Below are 22,203 nucleotides of genomic sequence, written 5' to 3' on the forward strand. Positions count from 1 at the left end.
GCCCACCTTTTTTTTATAGACATGTTGACTTCTGTTTTGTATTTTTACTTATTTATAACAATTTATTTTGAAGTCTTTGAAGAACTACCAATTCTGTTGCTCAAACTTTCTCATATCTTTTCACATCAAACACGGTAGAAAAGCTTAATAAAAGATGAAGATTTCATTAAAAAATTTGGTTTAATCAAACACATTGTATAATGTCTTGATCTAACTAGAAATATTCAGTATTTTTTCTAATATTCTTTGCATATGGGATTTCTGTGCAGACCAACATAATCTATATTTGAATTATCTTTTGATAAACTTCATATATAGTTATATAGTTATCATGTAATCATGACATTGGCTTTGATGGGACTCATGGTATTCTTTGGTAACAATCTGCTGAGAAGCTACCTTATAGAAAACTAATTTCTGACCATTGTGTTCACAGAAGGAAATCTCTAAGTTCAAACAATTCAACCAAACTGCCTAATTTGAACTCTACTCATTATAAACTTTGTCAACTCTGAATGTCTCAATCAATATACATTTGCAGTCTTTGCTTTCATCATCTAATACATTTAGAAAACTTAAACTCTTTTGAATTTGTAAGTCTCATATTTGCTTGAGGAACATAACAATATCCTTCAATCTGCATGCCTCCTTTATTGCATCTTAACATCACAGCTAACAAGAATAGTAATGCATTAAAGTAGCTTAGGAAACAGAATTATAAAGTGGAGAAATAGAAATGAGATGATTTTTGACTATTTTAAATTTTGATGCTCCTCAGATCAGTCTTCTGTGATCAGAGATTTGTATGTAAAGTCTTGATTTTATTTTTTGTCTTCAAAGCTCAAACTTCAGCAAACTCAACATCATACAAAAAATGATATCCCCATTCAGAAATGAGAAGCAACTGGAACAGGCTAAAAGAGCCTCTGAATTCATTTCTGGGATCAAATATCGAGTATATTTCACTTTTGCTTGAAGTTTCTTTACAGCAGTTTATTAATAAATATACCTGTTTATGTTGCTACCAAAGTAGAGCAAAAGCACATGAATCACTAGAAACAATTTTTAGTAAAATATTTAACAGATTATGTTAGGACCAATAAGGTAGCAAATATAATTACTTTAAAGGTGAACTATATTTTTTTGTGTAAAACCAAATAATTCATTAATTTTTTCATTACAATTTGCTTTCCTGTTAATTTTCTCTTAATTGCTGCCAATTTTCTATTCAATTGATTCAAATTTGCTAGCATTTTAAAAGATGATAGAAAGCACATGAAATGGGAAAATTGCTTCATAAACAGATTTAGTGGTTTAGCTGTCTTCATTTAACACAATAGGGTCAGTTCAGATAGTGGTTAATTTTATTAGAGCTGTTCACCATCTTTGTTGATAGTGACAATGTATGTTTAGTTTTAGGTTTGTGCAAAGGCTTATTTTTCTAAAGATTTAGCTCTCACCTTCCCCACACAGCATCATGCATATATTTTCTATTTTAATTTAGTATAAGCAATGACATTATAATTTGAAGTTAAGGATTATTTGGCACTAATAACTGTTTATATCAATTGCTGCAGTGGTAACCCTGGAGTATTCCATGCCTTCCTGAATCTATGCCCTGGAGTAACCTCCCACCCTGACTCTGTGCCTCACCTAGTGACTTGCTTTGACCAATGAGATATTAGCAAACATGGAGCATGCAGATGTTTGCAATGTATGTGTGTGCACTGGAAATTACTATTTGGAACCCTGTGACAACTGAATGACAAAGCTGCTAGCTTGCTGAAGAGTGAAAGACCACTTAGAGCAGAGAAAATCCATCTAGTTGCCCCTCCCTCAGACAGTTACCAAGCCACCTGATAGCTGACTGCAGATGCATTAATGAGCCCGTTGAAACCATCAGCGAAACCATTCAATTGAGGCCAACTCACAAATTTGAGGGAGTTGCTAACTGCAAAACAAATTTGGAATCATGACTGAATAAGACTTCTGTGGATTCTGGAATGAGGGTGCCAAGTTGGAAAACTATAAAAATCATGGTTGGAGGACAGATAGTGAAAAAATAGCCACAATTCTTGGCAGTTCTTTCCAATAAGTTTTCCCACTCTTTTTCATGCAGACTATTACTTGTTTTCACCAATAGAGTGTGGCAGAAATGACATTGAGCAAGTTCTGATCCTAGGTCTAAAGGGTCTTGACACTTCTGCTGTTGGGTCTTAGAACCATGAGACTTTTATATGCAAGAATCTGGACTAACCTGGTAGATGATGGGAAACATGTAGCCCACTTACCATGTAGCTACAGCCAAGAGCCAACTGATCTCCAAAATTAGTGTCTTGAAACTGACTGGCAGCTGACTACAGATGTGTGAATAAGTCTTGCTATAGCCAGCAGCTGAACTCCAGGTGATCTCAGTACAAACTGTCAACTAAATAAATAGTTGTTTGAAGACATAAGTTTTTGCAAGGTTTGTTTTGCAAAATTGAAAGACTGTTTAATTCTTGCATCTATATATTTGGGATAACTACCCATTAATTTCCTTTCATATGGTTATAAGATATGTGCAAAAGGTATTGATTTATATTAAACAGTGTTTTCTTCTTTCTAAAGATATAAATCTTAACACCTAAAATCTAAAAACGAAATAAATGAAAGGATTATTCCAGTCAGTTTTGATATGAGACTAAATGTCATGGAAAAAAGTAATGTGGACAAGAAGAAAAAAAAAATATACCCCTAATTTCTTATGCCAGATAATTCTTAAAGAAGCATTCTAATTGAAAAGATAGCATCTTTAACTCTGGTTATTTTGTACACCGGAGTCTCTATAGTGGCTTGTTCAAAATGATTGCTGATGTGATGGGCATAATGATAAAAGCATGTCATAGAGTTGCTTTACTTCAAGGAAAGCCAAAACTTGTCCAGTAAGTTTTTAACAAGTTTCTTGCTGTTTAAATGTTGGTGATTAGAAATTAGAGTTTAGGTTTCAGAAAAAATTTTGCAAAATACTATTGCAAAACTATCAGAAATATTTTAGCCAATTTTTTTCAACACACCATATTTATCTGTGGTGCTATCGAAAGTTAGAAAGGATGAAATAGTGTTTTGTAGTTTCAGTTAGACTTCCTAATGCGTAGTCCTTGAACATTTGAGTATAGTGTTGTACCTTCATAGGTAATGCACTCTAAATTATTTAGCTAATTTTGTTTCAAAATTGCAAATTCTTTTGGTTTTATAGAACATTTAAGGTGCATAATGAAAAACAGCTGATTTTAATGTAATTTAAATTTTATCAAATTACCCTATGCTATCCTAGTTAACTTATTGATAAAGTTTATTAAGTCAAGTTGAATTCAACTGAACACTGATTTTAAGAGCAAGCTTTTCTATTAATGACATAGCTGGTTAATAATTAAAATTTATTATTCTGGAATTTATTTCTCTCATCAGTATAATGTCTCAACACTACAAAGCTTATCATAATATTAAATAGTTGCTTAGAAGTCTGTTGAACTATACAATGAACTCTAGAAATTAGAGACCATGTCTAATTCAATCATTTATTCCCTGCCCTGGACAGAACTGTACACATTACAGTAATTATTAAGTATTTGTAAAGTGAATGAATGCATTAAATTTTTTCTGATATATGTATTTTTATGATCTAATTTTGCAGACAAAAATGAGGATGTGCTTATATTTGAGAATATAAAATTCTATTGGCTGCAATTACTTTTACAAATGTTTGTTTAAAATATATTTTATTTAGCAAATATATATTCCAGGTGTGATCCTGGGTGCTGGTGATGGTAAGCAAGATAAATATTGCTTTCCTGAAAAAAATCATAGTTTATTAAAGGAGTAAACGTGGAAGATAGCAGAAAATATGATCTTAGTCTCTGTTTTTCTGAAATACATTTTAGTGTTAGAAAACAAGTAGCCTGAAAAAGTCACACAGTCCTCAGGGAATAATTTCAATGGCCCTGAATATTGAATCTTAATATTTTAACAGTTAATTTTTATTTTGTAGACTCCACAGAAAATTCCAAGCAACATGTTAACTTATGTAAAACACATTTATGCTAAATATTATACAATTTATCCTTCGGTTTAATTTGAGAGTTTCTGGCATGTTTACTTTTGCTCAATGTTTGTAACTTCCTATAATTAAAATTAAGAAAAATTGTGTTCATTTATTTAACTTTGATGGATAATGGGAAATGCCATATTTAAAATTGGATTACTATGGTAATATACTGAATGAAGGCAGCTCTCACTGTAAAATTGTACATTAATTTTGGAAACATCAATATATCTTCTATGTGATGCTCAGCTACCTGTAATACCTTTTCTTTTCTGCTTCTTGTCCCTGCATTGTCTGCAAAATTCCTGCTTCCTCATTAAGACTCAGCCATTATTTGGTTTTAGAAGTTTGCTCTGATAAAATTTAAATTACATTAAAATCATATATCAAATATATATATACACACACATATGTAATAGATATATACATATATATATATGTGTGTGTGTGTGTATATATATATTTATTTATTCCATAGGTTGGATGATGTGTAACTGAGCTACCTGAATATACTTCTTCCACTGCTTGTGCTACATATATCTTTAGATTTCTGTTCCTCTGTAATATTCTAGACTTCTTAAAGGCAGCGCTCCACCTTACCTGTATCCACATACCTCCCAGGGAATGTTTGTTATTAATTATTACAGAATCGTATGTTCCTTACCAATGGATAGGTGCTCAATTAGTCTTGGTGGAACTGAGATAAATTCAGAATTCCTATATTTTACACTAATAAAATATTCCTTAGACCCACTGGTTATTCATTACTTTCTGAATTCTCTATCGGACTTCTTCATTTATAACCATTATTAGATAAAGGAAGTGAAGAGTAGTATAATAGTTATTTCTAAAATTTCTTCTTCCTCCTCTTCTGAAGGAGAGAACATCGTTGAGATGTTATTTACTGAGTTATTACTTCTAGACCCATACATTATGATATGTTAAAAAATAGTCCACAAAACAAATTAGGGGATTCCTATATTGTAATATGTTTAAAATATTCCATGAAAACAAAGTAGGGGATTTTGAAAAACTGAAAGCAAAATATAACACTTAGGTAATACAAAATAGATGCAGAGAGAGAAAATCTGAAATAAAAGAATTTCAAAAGTGTCTTATGAATAATGGCCCCTCATATACACAACTCTATTATTTGAGAAACAATGTATCTATCTATAATGCAATACTTACATATCAATAATATTCTAAAAAGTAAAAGGATACTGTGCTTGCTTATAAATATCCCCAAACTTTTACACTATTAAATAATAGGAATAGTCCTTTATTTATCATGGCTTTCAAAAATTAAAAAGAAAAATCTTTTACATATTTTTCCAACAAGGTAAAAATTAAGGGCCTTGTGTATTGTGCATTTAATCACTCTGCAGGTTAAATTACATAATCTTGATACACACAAGACACATTCACATATGATACACATATGACATTCTTTTAGGATTATGTGAAGCCTTTAAAACATCAGCATTCTATAAAATGATTACTTAGAATCCATTATATTTTTATTAAGAACTGTGATTATTATATACAGAGAAAACATATACTTTTATCACAATATTAAAAATACTTAAATATTAATGTGGAGCCAAGTGGATAAAATATTAATCCACTGACATCCTTTATAACAAGTTAGAAAATTTCCTCTGTTAACTAAAGTACTTTTGAAAAATATTTAGCTATTATACTCGACATTTGTTTCTTGGTGACCTACTCTTAGGAATGTGTGAACTAAAATCTATTCATATCTACCTATGCTGAGTAACTATGCATAATTTTTAGTTTTTAATATGCATTGGGTACTGTGTTGAGAAACATCTCTTCTGAAATGGTAAATTCTAGAAGGGGAAATAAAGAAGTGAACATTTATGGCAGTGTTTGATATTTTCTCTGGTGGAGGGCTGGGTAAGGAGTAATGGGAAGGATTCAAGCTGACTTGAGGGAAATGAAGGAGTTTGCCAAGTTGACAAGAGCAAGTCAGGGAAGAGTACTCTTGGCAGTGGATCGCCCTCTGAAACATGATGTTTTTCAAAAACTATTATGCTTTGTTGAAAAATCAAGTGTAAAGCAGAAATGCTAGAAGTTGAAGTTTGATGGGTAGGGTGGAGTTAGATCCAGGATGGGGAATATGTGTGTGTTTGTATATACTTATGTACCAATGTGAGATGGGGAAATGTACTATGATAAAACTGTACTGTGAAAACATGGTGATTGTGATTCCAGATTAATGGGTACTATATAGAAAAAAATGCCAAGAATAGGACTTTGGTCCTAATACTGGAGAGGAGGTATCAAAATTTAAGACATAATTAAAGATGAGGAAAATATAAGAATCTGAGAACTTTCTAGTGATGTGACTTTGAGAACTCGATTCTGTTGACCCAAAACTAACATGAAACCAAAAATGCTGTTAAGGACAGACATGATTTTTAATGCCTCAGATGTGGAAGACTAGATGAAATCTTTGTACCTTACAATATTTGTCTCAATTTTAACTGTAAAAGTAATATAACATATTGCATTTCACATCCCATTTGAGAGAATCTTTAGAAGACTAAAAAGGGAAATTGACAAAAATGGGTTCACATGCTATATAATGAAACAAAGCAGATAGAAAAGTGAGCTTTAGTTAATGGGAAAAACACACCCACAGAACATCTGAAGAGGCAAGTATAGTAGGATATTTTAAGATATTTTTCAATGCATTCTCAGTAACCTTTAAATAATTTCATGATTTTATCTTACTGAACATGTGATTTTAATGTTTTAATATTGATGAAGTGACATAAAAATGGGCTCATTTATTAGCTAAAAGGTGAGACTGAAGATCAGAATTATAATCTGTTTTATGGCCATAGTTCTCAGAAAGCTACAGTGAAGAATAATAGCTAGTTTTAGCTATTCCTATTTGTGCCTTGAGACACTAAACCAGATTTGGAATATCATTCATGGTAATGGGGTTTTAAAGAATCCTATGTGGAAATGATGCCTGTATCATAAACAGGCCTCTGCAGCTCAGTCCCTGGGCAGTGAGGCCTTTACTGTTCCTCCTTCCTGAGGTCTGGTTTCTGATCTGAATATAACTTGCTTGACTCACAAAGTTGTGGGAATGAAATAAATGATGCATATTTGAGAAGAAGGGTTAAAAGTTCCTTTCAAGATGTAAAAGTCAATTTAGATGTCTCCCTTCAGGTCTTTTCGAATTAAATTTGGCCTGAGGTTGCCTCCATATTTTGAGTCCCTATGTACTGAACTACAACCTAACTTAGTATGTAAACTAGGTGGAAGCCTAACTTAGTTTATCCTTGATACAAAGAGTAGAATTTCAGCTAATCATTTGCAGCTAATTTATCACACCTTGCCCAAATAAGGCAGATGACTATCAATAGCCAATCAGATGATTATTCTAGTTTACTTCTATGTTTATAATAGTTTGCTTCTCATACTGCTTGGTAGAGCTCTCTGAACTTTTGGTTCTGAATACTATCTGGTTCATGAATCATTCTTTCCTCAAGTAAACTATGCTAAATTTAATTTGTCTACAGTTTTTTCAGTTAAGAGTCTCAATCAGATAAAAAAAAAATGTTTGTAATTTACTCTAAAATGATTAACCTTTTATGAGTCTGACTTGTAGAACTGCCTTAAATAGATATATACTTATATGTATATGTATCAGAAACATTTTTGTCCAAAGGGCATAAGATTGCTTATGATAATATGTACAAATTTTAGAAAATAAAAACTCAAATGGTAACCATAAAATTATAGTAGAAATTTGATAGTAATGAATGACTATGCATGAATATTTATCAATCTTACCAGAAGTAAAAATAGACTTACAAATTTTAAATCATCTTATTTATAAGATGACATAATTTGTCAAATTTACAAAGAAAGTAAGAAATTAAAGATGTTATCTTGCTAAATAGTTTTAGATATGCTCTGTTTGATAAAAGATAGTGTTTTCTTTAGGTTTAGCCCAAGTGTGAATAGTAACTCTTTTTAAAATTTTTTAAAATTTGTTTTAATTAGTTATACATGACAGTAGAATGCATTTATGCACTTTGGTATATCATACATAGATAGGATATAATTTCTCATCTTTCTGAGTGTACATGTTGCAGAATCATATTTGTCATGTAGTCACATACATACATACAGTAATAATGTCTGTTTCATTCTACTATATTTCCTATCCCCACATCCCCTCATCTTCCCTCCCATCACTTCCCTCTACCTAATCTAAGGTAACCCTATTCTTCCCTAGTGTCCACCACATTATTGTGAATTAGCATCTGCATATTATAGAAAACATGGGCTTTTGGTTTTGTGGGATTGGCTTATTTCGTTTAGCATGATATTATCCAACTCCAACCATTTATTGGCAAATGCCATATTTTTACTCTTCTATAAAGCTGAGTAATATTCCATTTGGGGAAAAAAAATATATATATATATATAGATGGTAACTCTTATATAAAATGAAAATTTATATTTGGGAAAGATGTTTAATGTTGTGAAATTCATGTTCTTCCTTTGTTAAAAATCTTACAACATAGGGTATTTGTGGAAAGTAAATGAGATGACATTTGAACACCTAACACATTGGTTTCTTGTAGACATTCCAAAGAGTTATTTTTTTATGACTTACACCTGTTTCCGGTGTTTCCTAAGTGATGACATCTGCCATTTATGGTTAGCTTAGGTTAGGTTTCAGAGAAACAGACTCTGAGGTAGAAAATTCATTGGGGAGTACCATTGGCATTAACACTTGTAAATAAGTGATGAAAATAGAATTGGGCAGGGGAGATGTTTAATAATGATGTGGGCAAGAAGGGTCTCAGCAAATTCCAAAGGGCATTGGTGCTGAGCTGACACTTCAGAGGTTTTCTTACTTTGAGGCAAAGGGCATGGCTTTTATAGTACCATTGTATACTGATCACCCTTGTGCACTGGGTATAAGTTATGGGGTGGAGCATAACTTGGTTTTGTTTGACAACCCTCTTCAGCTAAAGGCAATTCCCAGAGAGGGACTTAGCTGAGAGCTGTCAGCCACCAGTACTATCTGTAGCTTGGGGAGAGCATGCTTCAGTATTGGAAAGTAGAATGTGGGCAACATACCTCAGCATCTTCTACACTGGCTTGTGTGATATCTTTGGTTAAAAGTGACACATAGCTATTCTTTCTAATTCAATTCATTAGAACAAGCTCATAAGTCAATAAAATTAGTAAAAGGAAGAAAACAAGAGAGGTGTTTATAAAACTTATAAAGTTATAAATTGGAATCTTAAAAAGTAAAAGAACTGATTATGTGCAAGATTGAACTATTGAGAAAGATGAACATAGGTTTTGCAGATAATTTATGTACTCGTGTCAGTACATAAGTGAACATGGGATACAAGTGGAAAGTAATAGTGATAGTTTTATAAGTTGAAGTGTGGATTTGATATTGTGAATTTAGTTATTCATTGATTTATTCTAAACTGTTTATATAAATTTATAAAGATTTTGCTGTCATAAAAATCAGTCTTTGTCAGATTTGGAAGGGAAAGTCACTCTAGAGTCAAGATCCATTGATCTTCAATATGAAAATTAGAGGATAATTTATAGAAATTTATAATAGAAGTTTGTTATTCATTTTAGAATAATATGTCTAAGTGATTCACTATTAAAAGTGACTTAGAGTTAGGTAAGAATTTGTTTAATAAACATGCTTAAAATAAATCAGACTGCATGATCAAAATTAAAAGAACAGTAACAGTGGTTGCAACAACACACTGGGGATAATCGTAAAATTTCCAAAGATGCAAGTGCTTCATTCCAGGTAAATTAATCTTTGCTTTTTGGCTTGATTTTTTTTTTTAAATCTTATAGTATTATAGAAATGTATTGAGTCCATATATGCATGAATAGAAAGTAACTTTGGAGAAAAACAAAACTTCCAAAGGAGAAAATATATGGAGTCCTAAGTGCAAATAAACATATCTTGATTTCTGGTGTTAGTGAGCTAGAAAATTTTAATTTCTGAAGTTTATAATCTAGAAGATCAAATTCTATTAAGAGGTAGAGGTATTTTCTATTTCTCATTCCCATGTTTCCCAATCTAATAACCTATAATGTCAGAGCCGAGTCTGAAAAGTATGGCATTTTATTTCCTTTAGAGATCACAGAATGCTGGCTATTGATCTGATTTTTCCCAGCATGGTCCTCAACTAAGATTATCTTTCTTTGTCATGGAGCTTTATTTTCCCTCTCCTTTAAAAAAAATAACAATAACAATAAAATAAAAAGACCTGCAGTTTTTTGTTGCAGATATTAGTGACTCTTCATATCACACATAATGCCATGAAAATATAACAAATATAAAATAGATATTAAAATTGACAAATTAACACAATGCCCTGCATCCTTACGATAATCCCATACCCAGAATGTATGTTTTGGTTGACTATATTCAAATGAACAAAGTAAGGCTTGTAAAATGGACAGAGAAGTTTGTCTTTTCCAAATGTGATATAACTTTGAGGCATTACCTGATTTTATCAAATTTGGAAAACTACAGAAATTGAAGAGTCACACATGTTTTGCTTTGTCAATTGCAGAAAAAATGAAAGTGGATCATCTACCCAGCATTATTATCCTGCCATGATCCTGACCATATTGTGGTCCACAGATAATAAACCAGGAATTAAGTATGGTATCCCAATACCATACTTACATGTTACCTAAGGTGGTCATTGTTTACTCAATTCCAAACTATGATAAAGTAAAAAAAACAAAAACAAAGAAATAAATGATTCTGTTACAACAGATTTTAACAAAAATTTGTATAGTGTTTAATAGTATTAAAACTTCTAAAATAATTTAGTTGTTGGGCAATCTGATAATGATATGTATCAAGTTTTTATTATTTTTATTTAATAAGGCTTGAATAAATTGCTATTTTGTGGGCATCCTTACTAGAAAGTAATTAAGATGACATATTTGCCACTATTTTTAGAAAAACAGAGTTGAACTTATTTCATTAATACAAAATGTTATAGAATAATAGATTTCAGTCTTATATTTTGTCACATGACCACATGAAACACATACACATACTGGAAAAGAAGGGAATTCTTATTTGCTGTAAGAATGATTTCTACTTTAACAAGATGGTGGAATTTTTTTTTATTAATATAGACAAGGCAAATAGATTTGAGATGATCTCAAAATTCTATGGATTTTGGATGTAACCTCTCTTTGTGTCAGTCCCCAAGTTTTGATTGGTGGTTATTACTTGTTTCTGTTCTATTAAAATTAAAAAAATATTTTTGTTAAGTTATATGAAAGACTAGGAGGCAACTGGTATGAAACAAATCCATCTCAATTAAGAAATATAGCAGATAACACCAAGTTGGTAGACTGCCAGGTTTCCATGATTTAGTAAGGCAGGAACTGAACTAATGAGGAAGGATAAATCCTGTGCCAGACGGTGAGAGTGTAGGGCTCAGAGTCCAGGAGGCCATACTACTTGGACATATGAATATGACTAATGAACAGATCGAGCCAAAGAGAATCTGTGCCTTTGGTAGACCTGCTACCCCTTAGTTCGCTTCCTGATTGGCAAAAAAAAAAAAAAATGGTTCTGGGACTTATGCAGCCAGTTTGAAGAAGAGGGTGTAACAGATACTCATGAGGACCTCATAGCTTTGTGCCTTAGAAAACAGTGGCACTGTGTCCATGATTTCCTTCACTTTTACCCTACTAATATTTTTATTAGTTGGTAAAGAGAAGCATGCCTGTTGAACATTTACTGTATTCCATTTTAAGACTTTTACTCCTCCAGAAATAGAAGCTAATTTCTAAGAAGATAAATGAGGAACAGAAGTATGTGATAAGAAAATTGAAATTGGGCTAGAGCTTTTCAGCTAATACAAAATTCTCAGGCATTAAGGGGCTTATATTCTGGCTCCTTTTTATCTACCCAGTAATTCACAAAAGCCATAGATACAAATCAGAAATATTTGTTTATGATTCTTAGAATAGAAGTTATGAAAATTACTCCTATTTTCCGATATTCAAATGTGGTAATGTAACATACTGTAGATTACTTGGCATTAAAAGATTGCCAACTCCAAAGGAGAATCCATATATCAGTCTAGGAAGAACTTCAAACTCTATTCATAATCTCCAACATCCCTCAAAACCTTGGGATTATCCTTTCCTTTCTACTCTGTCTGTCCTAATTCTACCCTCTTGGGTCTGGGTCAGTTAGCACTTTTCCCCCCAATAATAAAACTCTTAGGTTGTTAAGAGAAATCAGAGTGAGTGTTCAATTATTGTGTATATTGAGTATATCAACAGTTCAATTATTCACATACTGTCTATTGCTTAATTAATTCCTTGTTCTTTTCTCCACAGTGCAAAAGTTCAGATTAAATCTTTCTCTTTTCTGGTCTCTAACAATAGTTGGCTATAATTTAAAAATAATAGCAACAGTTTTCCTGTGGTCATATTTTTCTTGAATTACTTCATATTCTGCATCATTTTGTGCTTCCTGAAGACTGGGATCAAAGCTTCCTTTTATTTTTATTTCCCCCAGTTTAGGACTGAACACATAATAAGTAGTAAGTGAATACGAATAGAGTATGATTCATAAAGGAGAATCAATATAACATTTAAAATTGTGTTATAACTAAATGTTATATTGATGCTCAACTTAATATTCATGGGCATGGTCTGAAAAAGTCTTACTCTTCAGTTTCCTCATTAAAAAGGAGGTCAAAAATCCCCATTGTGCTTTCTATGTTTTTGTTCCCATTATTGCTTTAACCAGAGAATTGGGTAAAAGGTCCTGCAAATAGTGCAGTTGCATAGAACCCTGGCTTGGTTGCCTGTATAGTTGTAATTTAGCAACTTTGCAATGGGGAGGTCACAAAATGGAAAACATAGGTTTTTTTTTTTTTTTTTTTAAGCAGACCATCCTGATCACAAAGGTGTAACATGTTTTTCTCTGTCAAAAAAACAGCAAATTGCAGGCTTCCATGATATTCAGTGTAATAGTTCTTTATGCATTATAAGGATTAAAGCTTGATTATATTCCAAATGAGTAGGAAATTTTAAGTCTCTGGAAAGCAATGCATCACCACAGCCCTCCATTAAGACTGTGACTTTGGGGCAGATGGTGACACTCGGGTGCTATTCAGACATTGAGGGAGCAGAGGTTCCTGCAGAGCTCTGAACAACATCAACAATTGTGTCAAAATAGCGGTAAATGCTTTTATTTAATAAGATGGTTATTCAGCACCAGAGGTTGTAATGTCTGTCTCCTCACTGTAACTTCTACTTCACCAGTCTAGACTGAATTTAAATCCATGAACTATTCAATCCCTGCTCCACCTAGCTGTCAAAATTATCTTCTCAAAAAATAAATGTGAACCATGTGGCTCCCTGCTACATTCAAAATACAACCAAATTCTACAGCTCAGAAATCAGTGCCTTTTACAATGAAGCCTCCACTGCTCTCCTTGAAATTTAATCAACAAATATTGACTTCTTGTCTACTGTGTATCCTCACTGTGCTGTCCAGGCATCTGGTTCCACATTTTTCCTCAGACATGCCCCAAACTCTTCTGCCTTTTGTCTTTTTGACGGGTCTGCTCTGTATGGCAAAGCATTTTGTTCTAGGAACCTGGCAAAATTCTACCTATCCAGATACGTTTCAAAAACTGACTTCTCCTGCCTGTATGCATGCAGAGAATAGATTTCTAGCCCATCCTGCTCTCTCCCATTCAATTGTGCCTTCTCAGTGGTGAAGGGCCATGTCTTCTTTGTATCCCCCACAACACTTAGCAAATAAAATAAAGGGTCCTGCAAATAGTGGATTGAATTAAAATCTTAAGAATAGATTTGATAATTTATACATTCAGTTTGTTCATATTGTTTGCCAGAAATGATTTAGGAGAACTGGATCAAATATTTATGAACTGATTGCCTGGCCCCTTATAACTGTGGCTTTGGTAATGGTTTTACTCCAAATTAGTCAAATTGCCAGGTTTATTAAATGGGGTCTCAGGACAGAGGGCAAGAGAATTAGAAGCATTTTCATTATAGATGTTTTAATTTAAATTTTAAAGCAATACTATTGTTTATAAAACATGATATGATTACATGTTTATGTACTCTCCTGAAATGCAGTCATCCAAAAACAGTAGTCTATTTAAAACATGACATTATATGTTACATAAAGTGTACACATAAAAATTTGACTACTTTTATCTACAAATAGCTGTATATATAAAAAAATCTCAACTAGTTAAGAACATACTTATGTCATATTTTGGTATGTATAAGATGTTAAACATCAAAATCCTTGTGATTTTTTTCTTCTCTCCTCATCTCTGAGGTTTGGCTGGCTCATTTTTTCCTCTTTATCTTCCGATTCAACCACATTGAATCACCCATCTCCAGCACACCATCCCAGGGCAGCAGCTTCCAGAACATTCCAGTTAAAGCCATACTCTATTTCTACTGAAGCCCCCAGTCCCATTTGTCTTTCTTGCTCTTCTGCACCACCTGGACCCCTAAGGTGAGACCTCAACATTCTTTGAATGGTTCTTCTTTGGAGTACAGAGCAGGCCTTAGGAGTACTTACTGAGATTTTCTCTGAGAACAGTTCTGTCTCTCTGACTTCTAGAATCTTCCCTCCTCCCAGAAGGTATTTACAAACCTAGAGGGCTTCCCAAATCTCCCTTCTAATGACAATTTTATTTCTCCTCCTAAAGCAGATACATTTATGGGGAGAGGAGGAAGAGTGGGACAAAACATTGTTCCTTCTTGCCCATCCATTGTCATGCAGTGGTGTTCTCTCTAAACAGAACTCATTTAGTTTTCAAAATTGTTGAGAAAGGTGATAGAAGATCTCTTTTACATTGCACAGTTTTGATGCTACCAAATATTTTAAGGATTTATTTTTATAAATTGTTGTAAGTATACTAAAAGTGTCTTCAAGATAAGTATTTTCTTATTCCAAAGCATAATTTTAAAATGTCTTGGGTGTATATGGGTTTGCATGGAGTAAGGGATTAGTTTTGTATTTCTCAAGTTTAAGGGACAGCATATGTGCAAAGAGGGATAGAGCAGGTATTTGTGAAAAACATTCAAGATACATATTTATACAAATAAATGACATTGACCAAGAGTGGTAATGTCTAAGGGGCATAAGCAAAATTGTCATAACTTTATCAGGTTCAAAAAAGAAGGTCTGTTTCTTTTCTTTTTTCTTTCTTTCTTTGGTGCTGGGGATCGAACTCAGGGCCTTGTACATGCAAGGTAAGCACTCTACCAACTGAGCTATATCCCCAGGCCCTAGGTCTGTTTCTATGAAGGAAAATCATTGGTAATTTTGGAGATATTTTTACTTTATATATCTGATCACTCAAAGGAATGTTTATAAATAATCCTAAGAAAATATTTTTAGTGGTACTTTTTGCTGTCAAAAGTAATATTTTTGTATCATATTATCCTGTTTCTGTTTTATGGCATTTACGTTATTAAATTCATATAAAGGAATTATCAACCCAAATGAGTGTAACATGATCTAAATATTTTGCATATAACTTAGCCATAGTTAATTGAAATTGATTTAATGAGATGGTGACTAATGCAGTAGGTAATCATCCGTTATTTATATAGTCTCTCTCATTAATTGCAGAGTAAACAAGGATGGAAGGAATAATTTGGAACAAAGTGTTTAATTTGGGTTACATTGGCAAATGCAACAAAGAGAGTTCATCTTTACTCTGTCACTACTATGCATTTATTAAATCTAGAGTGAGAGGGATTTTAGAAATTATCTGGCACAAATTTTTCACTTCTCTGAGATTGAGGTCCAGTCAAATCAAATGACCGCCTTTATGTTACAGAGATGATTAGGGATTGGGCTGAAATTCCATCCACAGAATTCCTAACTTTGGGTCCAGGACTTTTTTTACTGTATCATATGATCTTTAAAGTAAAATCCAATACAAGTGAGTTTAGATATCTGGGTTCACTACCTATGGTTTTCCAAAGCTTCCCATAGTGTTTAGGAAAGAATAAACTGATATTAGGAAGTATATGACAGCATTTAAATTGGATAATTGGGGTGGGAGTAAATATATATTTGAATCTCTCTCTTCAGCCAATATAGAAGGAAAATTTCATCCAAGATCTCCCTACCAGCTGAGTTCCACGTCTTTCTCCAATTCTCTCTGTCACTATGCTGCTCCTTTATATTTTCATGAAGTCAGTGGGGGAAGGGGTATTCTTTTCAATTCTCTATAAAGCTAAGGTACTGCTATTATTCTGTAGTATCTGGTTCACAAGATTTCCTATTTCATTTGACTGAATGCCTTGTAGATGCATAATATAAGTAGATATTAAAAAGAAAAGACTTGGCAGATAAGAAACGAGAATGTCCATGAATGTTTAAGACTAAGGTCCAATCGTGACTATGGTATGCATGTTGAATTTCTACAGCTTGTGAAAAACTAAAGAATATCCCCAAATTACTTCTATGGAGGAGTAGGACAGGCAGACTAACTTCATTCATTACTGTAGCATAATTACTGAAAGCAAAGCTAAATAATGCAGTGACCATTTTATGTAGCAATATAATGTGAGAAGTAATATGTAAATATTTACAATACTATTAAAACAATTTTTAAAAAGTGGCAAAGAAACCAAACTCACATAATAATATCTTCCAATTTTTTTTTTACTGGAGTTTTAAAAGAATTATTATTTTCAGTTTGACATGACATAAAAGAAAGTAATTGTTTTAATCATTTTTCCTACTTTTATTAACTTTTCATATATTAAAACATTTTATATTGAGTCAAAATTTCTTATTACTACTTGAAAATAAAAGTGTATAAACTTACGGCCCTGATGCTTTCAAAATGTCCACCTTCTTTCTTGAAATCAATAGGCTGTCCTTTTAGCGTCCAGTAGAAAGTGACATCCAAACTAGCATCATGAATTGCTTTGCAATTAAGGACTATACTTTCTCCAACAGTTAACTCTGTTCTTTTAGGAGTAAGTTCTATCCTTGTAGGTTCTATGGAAGCAAAAATATATTAATTAAAATAATCAACAGGGTTTTCCCCATGCAGCCTGTATCATTTTGAATAACAGAAAAAAAAAAGTATATAAGGATTCTATACAAATACAACTGCTCCAGATACATACACCAAATTTTTCACATCTTTATTATTAAGTGAAATCTTAGCTTTTAGGAAGCTAGGATATTTTATTATGCTTTTGTAGATGACTAATGAATTTGGAGTCCCTGGATTTAGGAAAAAACAAACAAAAATGACAAGACACTACAAAGAAACAACAAAACTAGAAGCAACATTTGGCATCCTGGAAGAAGCACTAGAAAAGAGAAGCTGCAGTCTCTCTGAGCAACTTAAAGGATCATCAAGTACATGAAAGGATTAAAAATGCTAAGTAATAGGGCTGGGGTTGTGGCTCAGTGGTAGTAGAGCACTTGCCTGGCATTTGTGAGACACTGGGTTCAATTCTCAGCACCCCATATAATTAAATAAACAAGTCCATGGACAACTTAAGGAGCATTTTTTAAAAATACTTTTTATCTCAGAAGGAAGAATTGCAGGGATGTTTGTGCCTTAAAGGCTCCTAGAGGCTATAAGGCAAAAGAAAGAACGTCCCTCCAAATTACTATCTCAGTGGGGATAAAAATATTATTCTACTACTATACTACTTATACTTACTTTTCATTCCACAAAACACTCTGAATAGAAAAGAGTAGGATGGGTACCTTCTGGATGATTATAAAATTTCATTTTGAATAGATTATGGTTGGTTTAATTAAACTATATAAAGAAAGGCAAAAACACTGAATGAAAATGTTTTTGGAGGAAAAAATATGTTTAACTACATGGTTTGGTTAAATTTTGAAAATGACACATTTTTACTGGGATTAGAGTAACTAATACAGCTATGCATGTAAGGGTGAAATGAGTAATTAAGTGACTGCAATGTGACATGTTTTAAATGAAGTAGGGGGTAATGGAGACACGATTTTGATTTTTTTTTTTTTTACTAATTAGATTCATGGGTATAGATGCCACAAGAAATATGACATGTTGATTAATAATTAGCTTGATTTTCCTACTCTACCTCTATTGATCACAAGAGTATAGTCTGAGAAAGCACCACTCCTCATCACCTATCACTTTCTTTAATATCCAAAGTCCCGAGTAGTTCCTGAGAAGAAAATGAAATCCTAAAACAGGAATGCCACTATAACTATTAGCATTCTAGAGCTCAGATATTCTGTGTGGCGTTCCAAGTTCTGGCTTTATTGAATAAGACAGATGAACATAATATACTGTAGTTGGAATTTTGTGGAAATTGAAGTATACTGAATCACTAAATATCCCATTTAACTCATTATTTACAAAACCTATTATTATGATCATGAAAGTCTGTGGGATGGGCACAGTGGTACACATCTATAATCCCAGAGGTTTGGGAAGATGAGGCAGAAGGATCATGAATTTAAAGCTAGTCTCAGCAATTTAGCAAGGCCCTAAACAACTTAGCAAGATCCTGTTTCTAAATAAAATATAAAAAGAGGTGGGGATGTGGCTTACTCTGGGTTCAATCCCCATTCCCCTCCTTAACCTCTCCACCAAAAATGGTCTGTGGACCCAGCATTACCTCATTATGAAAAGAACAAAATTGATTAGCACACAGAATAAGACATATGACTGGAAGATTGGGTTGGATCCCAGTAACATATATGATATAAATGAAAACATCTTTTAAATTATGTTCTCTCCTACACTTAATGTTTGCCTTTCTTCTAAACTATCATAGAGCTGGGTATTTTGATTACATTTGCATTTCTAAAGACACAGAAAAATTAACAGTTTTATTAGCACTAAGTATGTTCACAATATTGTAAATCATTACTGCTGTCCACAGAACTTTGTTCATTTTCCAAACCTAAATAAATGTCATATTTTTATGGTCAAAGTTTGATTTGGTATATAATACATGCACAATGGGAAAAAAGTCAACGATATAATTCAGTTGTGAAAAATGTCTCTTTGCTTTGCTCCTAAGATATGAGATTATTCTTTTTACTACTAAACAATAATATAGTCTCAAAACCATGTTCTTGGCTTGAAATCTAGTTGTATTAGAACCAGAGAACATATATATTAGAAATAATATTTATCATACTAAAAGTGTAAGTATATAAGAAATTCCATTGGTGCAAACCTCAATGAGCAGCACTGGCACCAATTTATCTGATCTATACCCCCGGCTCCACTACTCATAGATATCCTCTTTTTGATACTCCTCTGGGTCTAAATCCCTAGTTGATATGGCAACAAAGGAATATTCCTTACTGATGTTAAAATTAGTTTTAGTACAGAAAATATTTTTTCTTGTGGTGTTAAGGATGGAGCCCCAGGCCCAATGCACACCAGGCAAATGTTCTACCACTGAGCTATATCCCCAAACCAAGTGGAGGGAAATTTCTTTTATGTTGCTAGTGTTAATATTTTGAGACATTTCAAAAAAAAAAACTTTATAAGTTTTGTTCAAAGCAAAATATTGAATTTTAACCAATAATTGGTTCTTTCCTGCTAGGTTTCCTAAATGATAGAAAGTGACAATTTGGGTGTGTTAATTCTGTTTGTAATATGGTTTAGAAGCAGGCATGTACACAGTTAAGTGCAAACATACACATGTGCACGTCATACTTATTTTCTTATATGGGCATGAAACTAGGCTTGTAAGACATTAGCCACATTTTCTTACCTTTTACAGATACAGATGCTATTATTTCAGCAGAACCAAAGATGTTTTCCCCTCGGCAAACGTACTTCCCTTCATCTGACTTAGAAACATTTAGTATCCGTAGGCTCCCGTCTGGAAGAATAGCTATTCTGAAAATTATTAAAAAAGGTTTTCTCCTGTTTTACTGCAAATCAACTAAATGATAAGAAACTCTGATGAAGTCTCAAAACACTTGTAAGGTGATAATAAATAAGATAAAGCATCACTGTGAAAGTAAGCAGTGACAGTAGAAATGGTTTATCCTTTTAAGACTTTATGCCATAAAGCCACTGAATATCTTCTAATATTCAAAAGAGGTAGGGAGGTACAGGTTATTTTTCTTTTGACAGTTTTTAACAGTTAATTTTAAAACTGGTAGAAAAAGGTGACCCTGAATTTGGTTATAACAACTTGTTCCTAGGATATCACCTAGCAATATTTTAATATTAAGCTTGGGTATTTTACCTCAAACCAAGAGTGACCTCCAAAATCAAATATAAAAAGAAATAGCATAAAACATAGAGGAGGACAAGTACAGAACATAAAATTAATTGTATACAGCCAGGAGATGATTTATGGTGGTTTCTCTGTATTGCCAAAGGTACAGCAAGGGTATGAAAATGCAACCTGGTAACTCAGCTGCTCACACCGCACTTTTTAAACATAAGAACATGATATCCGAGTTTGCATTTGGTCTCTTTAAAGACCTTTGTTAAAAATGGACCTTCATTTTTATATAAAGGTGAAAAATTAAAGCATTATTAAAAATTTTTAGAAGTTCAGTGAAAATGAGGCTGACATTTGGAATTACCACATCCTCCTGTGTATTTATCATTTTAGGAATTTATAGATTTCAAATTTAATTAGTACTTGGGTCCTTTTCTCCTTTCTGTGCTCTTGAAGTGTAACCCATTATTTCACCAGTATATCAGCCTACAAAAGTGAACTGAAACAGAAGAAACTGTTGTGGTTTTAGTTGACATATCATTGGAGTTTGGACTGACTTCTTTTAGAAAAGAGGGAAAAATAGGCTGTGCTGCATGGGGTAAGAACCAGTGACCCTTCTGAATATGAAATACTAAAATTGAATCCTCCTGTTCCTGAGAACAGTTTATTACATAGCAATATGATATTAAACCAATAAAGATTCCAAAATAATGGCTAAATCTGTTCGGTCAAGATTTTTGATACTATCTTAAAATGTACATTCAGTCTTGCTAATCTCTCAGACCTGATGGTTATTTACAATATTGAACTTCATACAATTGTTATTAAATTGTAGATTGTTGAAATATTGCTTATGAATATATACTTACATATTGCCATTAATAAAGATAACACTGAAAAAAACATGGTTTTCATTATGGATCTAATTTGATTTGCAATATGTAAGAAGAAAAACAAATTTAGAAACAAGTCTGACTAGGAAGAGAAAGGTTGATTTTGTAGTTTATATCTAAGAGAGATTAACTGGAGATATTTGGAAAACAATGCTTCTAATAATATATATTATTGTATATAGTCCATTCAAGATGGTCAATGAAAATTTCGGTTCTTTTTTTTTTCTATAAAAATGCTATTTTGTGAACTTATTCCATTTCAAACTCAATGGTAAACATTCTACCAGAGATATATTTGAAAGTAAAACTTACATTCATTGCAAAGAATTCTTCTTGTGAAAATTATAGACTTTGAATTTACCTAAATACTATAATTTTTGCTGATTACTAATATTTTGAAAATATTCTGGATTTTACCAACTGGAGTAAATTATAATATAGTAGGGAAGAAATTTGGCTTAAATATTCACCTGCTTCAAAGAAATAAATGTGTCTTGGACACTGGCAATATTTCAGCTCTTGGTTTAAGATGAATGCTTTTTCACTGACAAGAGGCAGCATATTAAATTCTCCTTTTGTAGATAGTTTACCAACTCCCAGGTCTGTACGTTAGACTACTAATCCAATTGAAGGTATGAAGAATTTTGAATATCATAATGTTTATCTGTCAGGTAACAGTGTCCTTTACTCTAAATCCTGTCTTCTGATTCAAATTGCAAATCTTTATCAGATGAGCTTTTTTTTTAATCTTAGAAAAAGTAGATAATGAGTGTGATTTGCATTATAATGCTGGTTATTACACACATAATTACTTAGATAATTGAATGTTGAATTATTTCTCTCCTGGAGATTCCTAACCTTTTAATCTTCTCCCCTCTGCTGTCAGAGTTTTTCAGATTTGGGGACTAATTCTGCTGAGAC

At 32.6% G+C, this 22,203-nt stretch overlaps 1 protein-coding gene across 1 annotated transcript in view; it reads right to left on the minus strand.

Moving 5' to 3' along the window:
- Cntn5 (contactin 5) overlaps positions 1–22,203 on the minus strand; it is a 1,225,793-nt gene that overhangs the window by 107,308 nt on the left and 1,096,282 nt on the right. Inside the window, exons 14-15 of the mRNA XM_015489961.2 lie at positions 19,925–20,052; positions 17,005–17,180 (exon numbers count right to left, since the gene is read on the minus strand). Of these exons, the coding sequence (XP_015345447.2) occupies positions 17,005–17,180; positions 19,925–20,052 (304 nt within the window). The remainder of the gene's footprint in view (positions 1–17,004; positions 17,181–19,924; positions 20,053–22,203) is intronic.

The sequence above is a fragment of the Marmota marmota genome, unplaced genomic scaffold (assembly GCF_001458135.2).
Source record: "Marmota marmota marmota unplaced genomic scaffold, marMar, whole genome shotgun sequence".
In the NCBI taxonomy this organism is placed as follows: domain Eukaryota; kingdom Metazoa; phylum Chordata; class Mammalia; order Rodentia; family Sciuridae; genus Marmota; species Marmota marmota.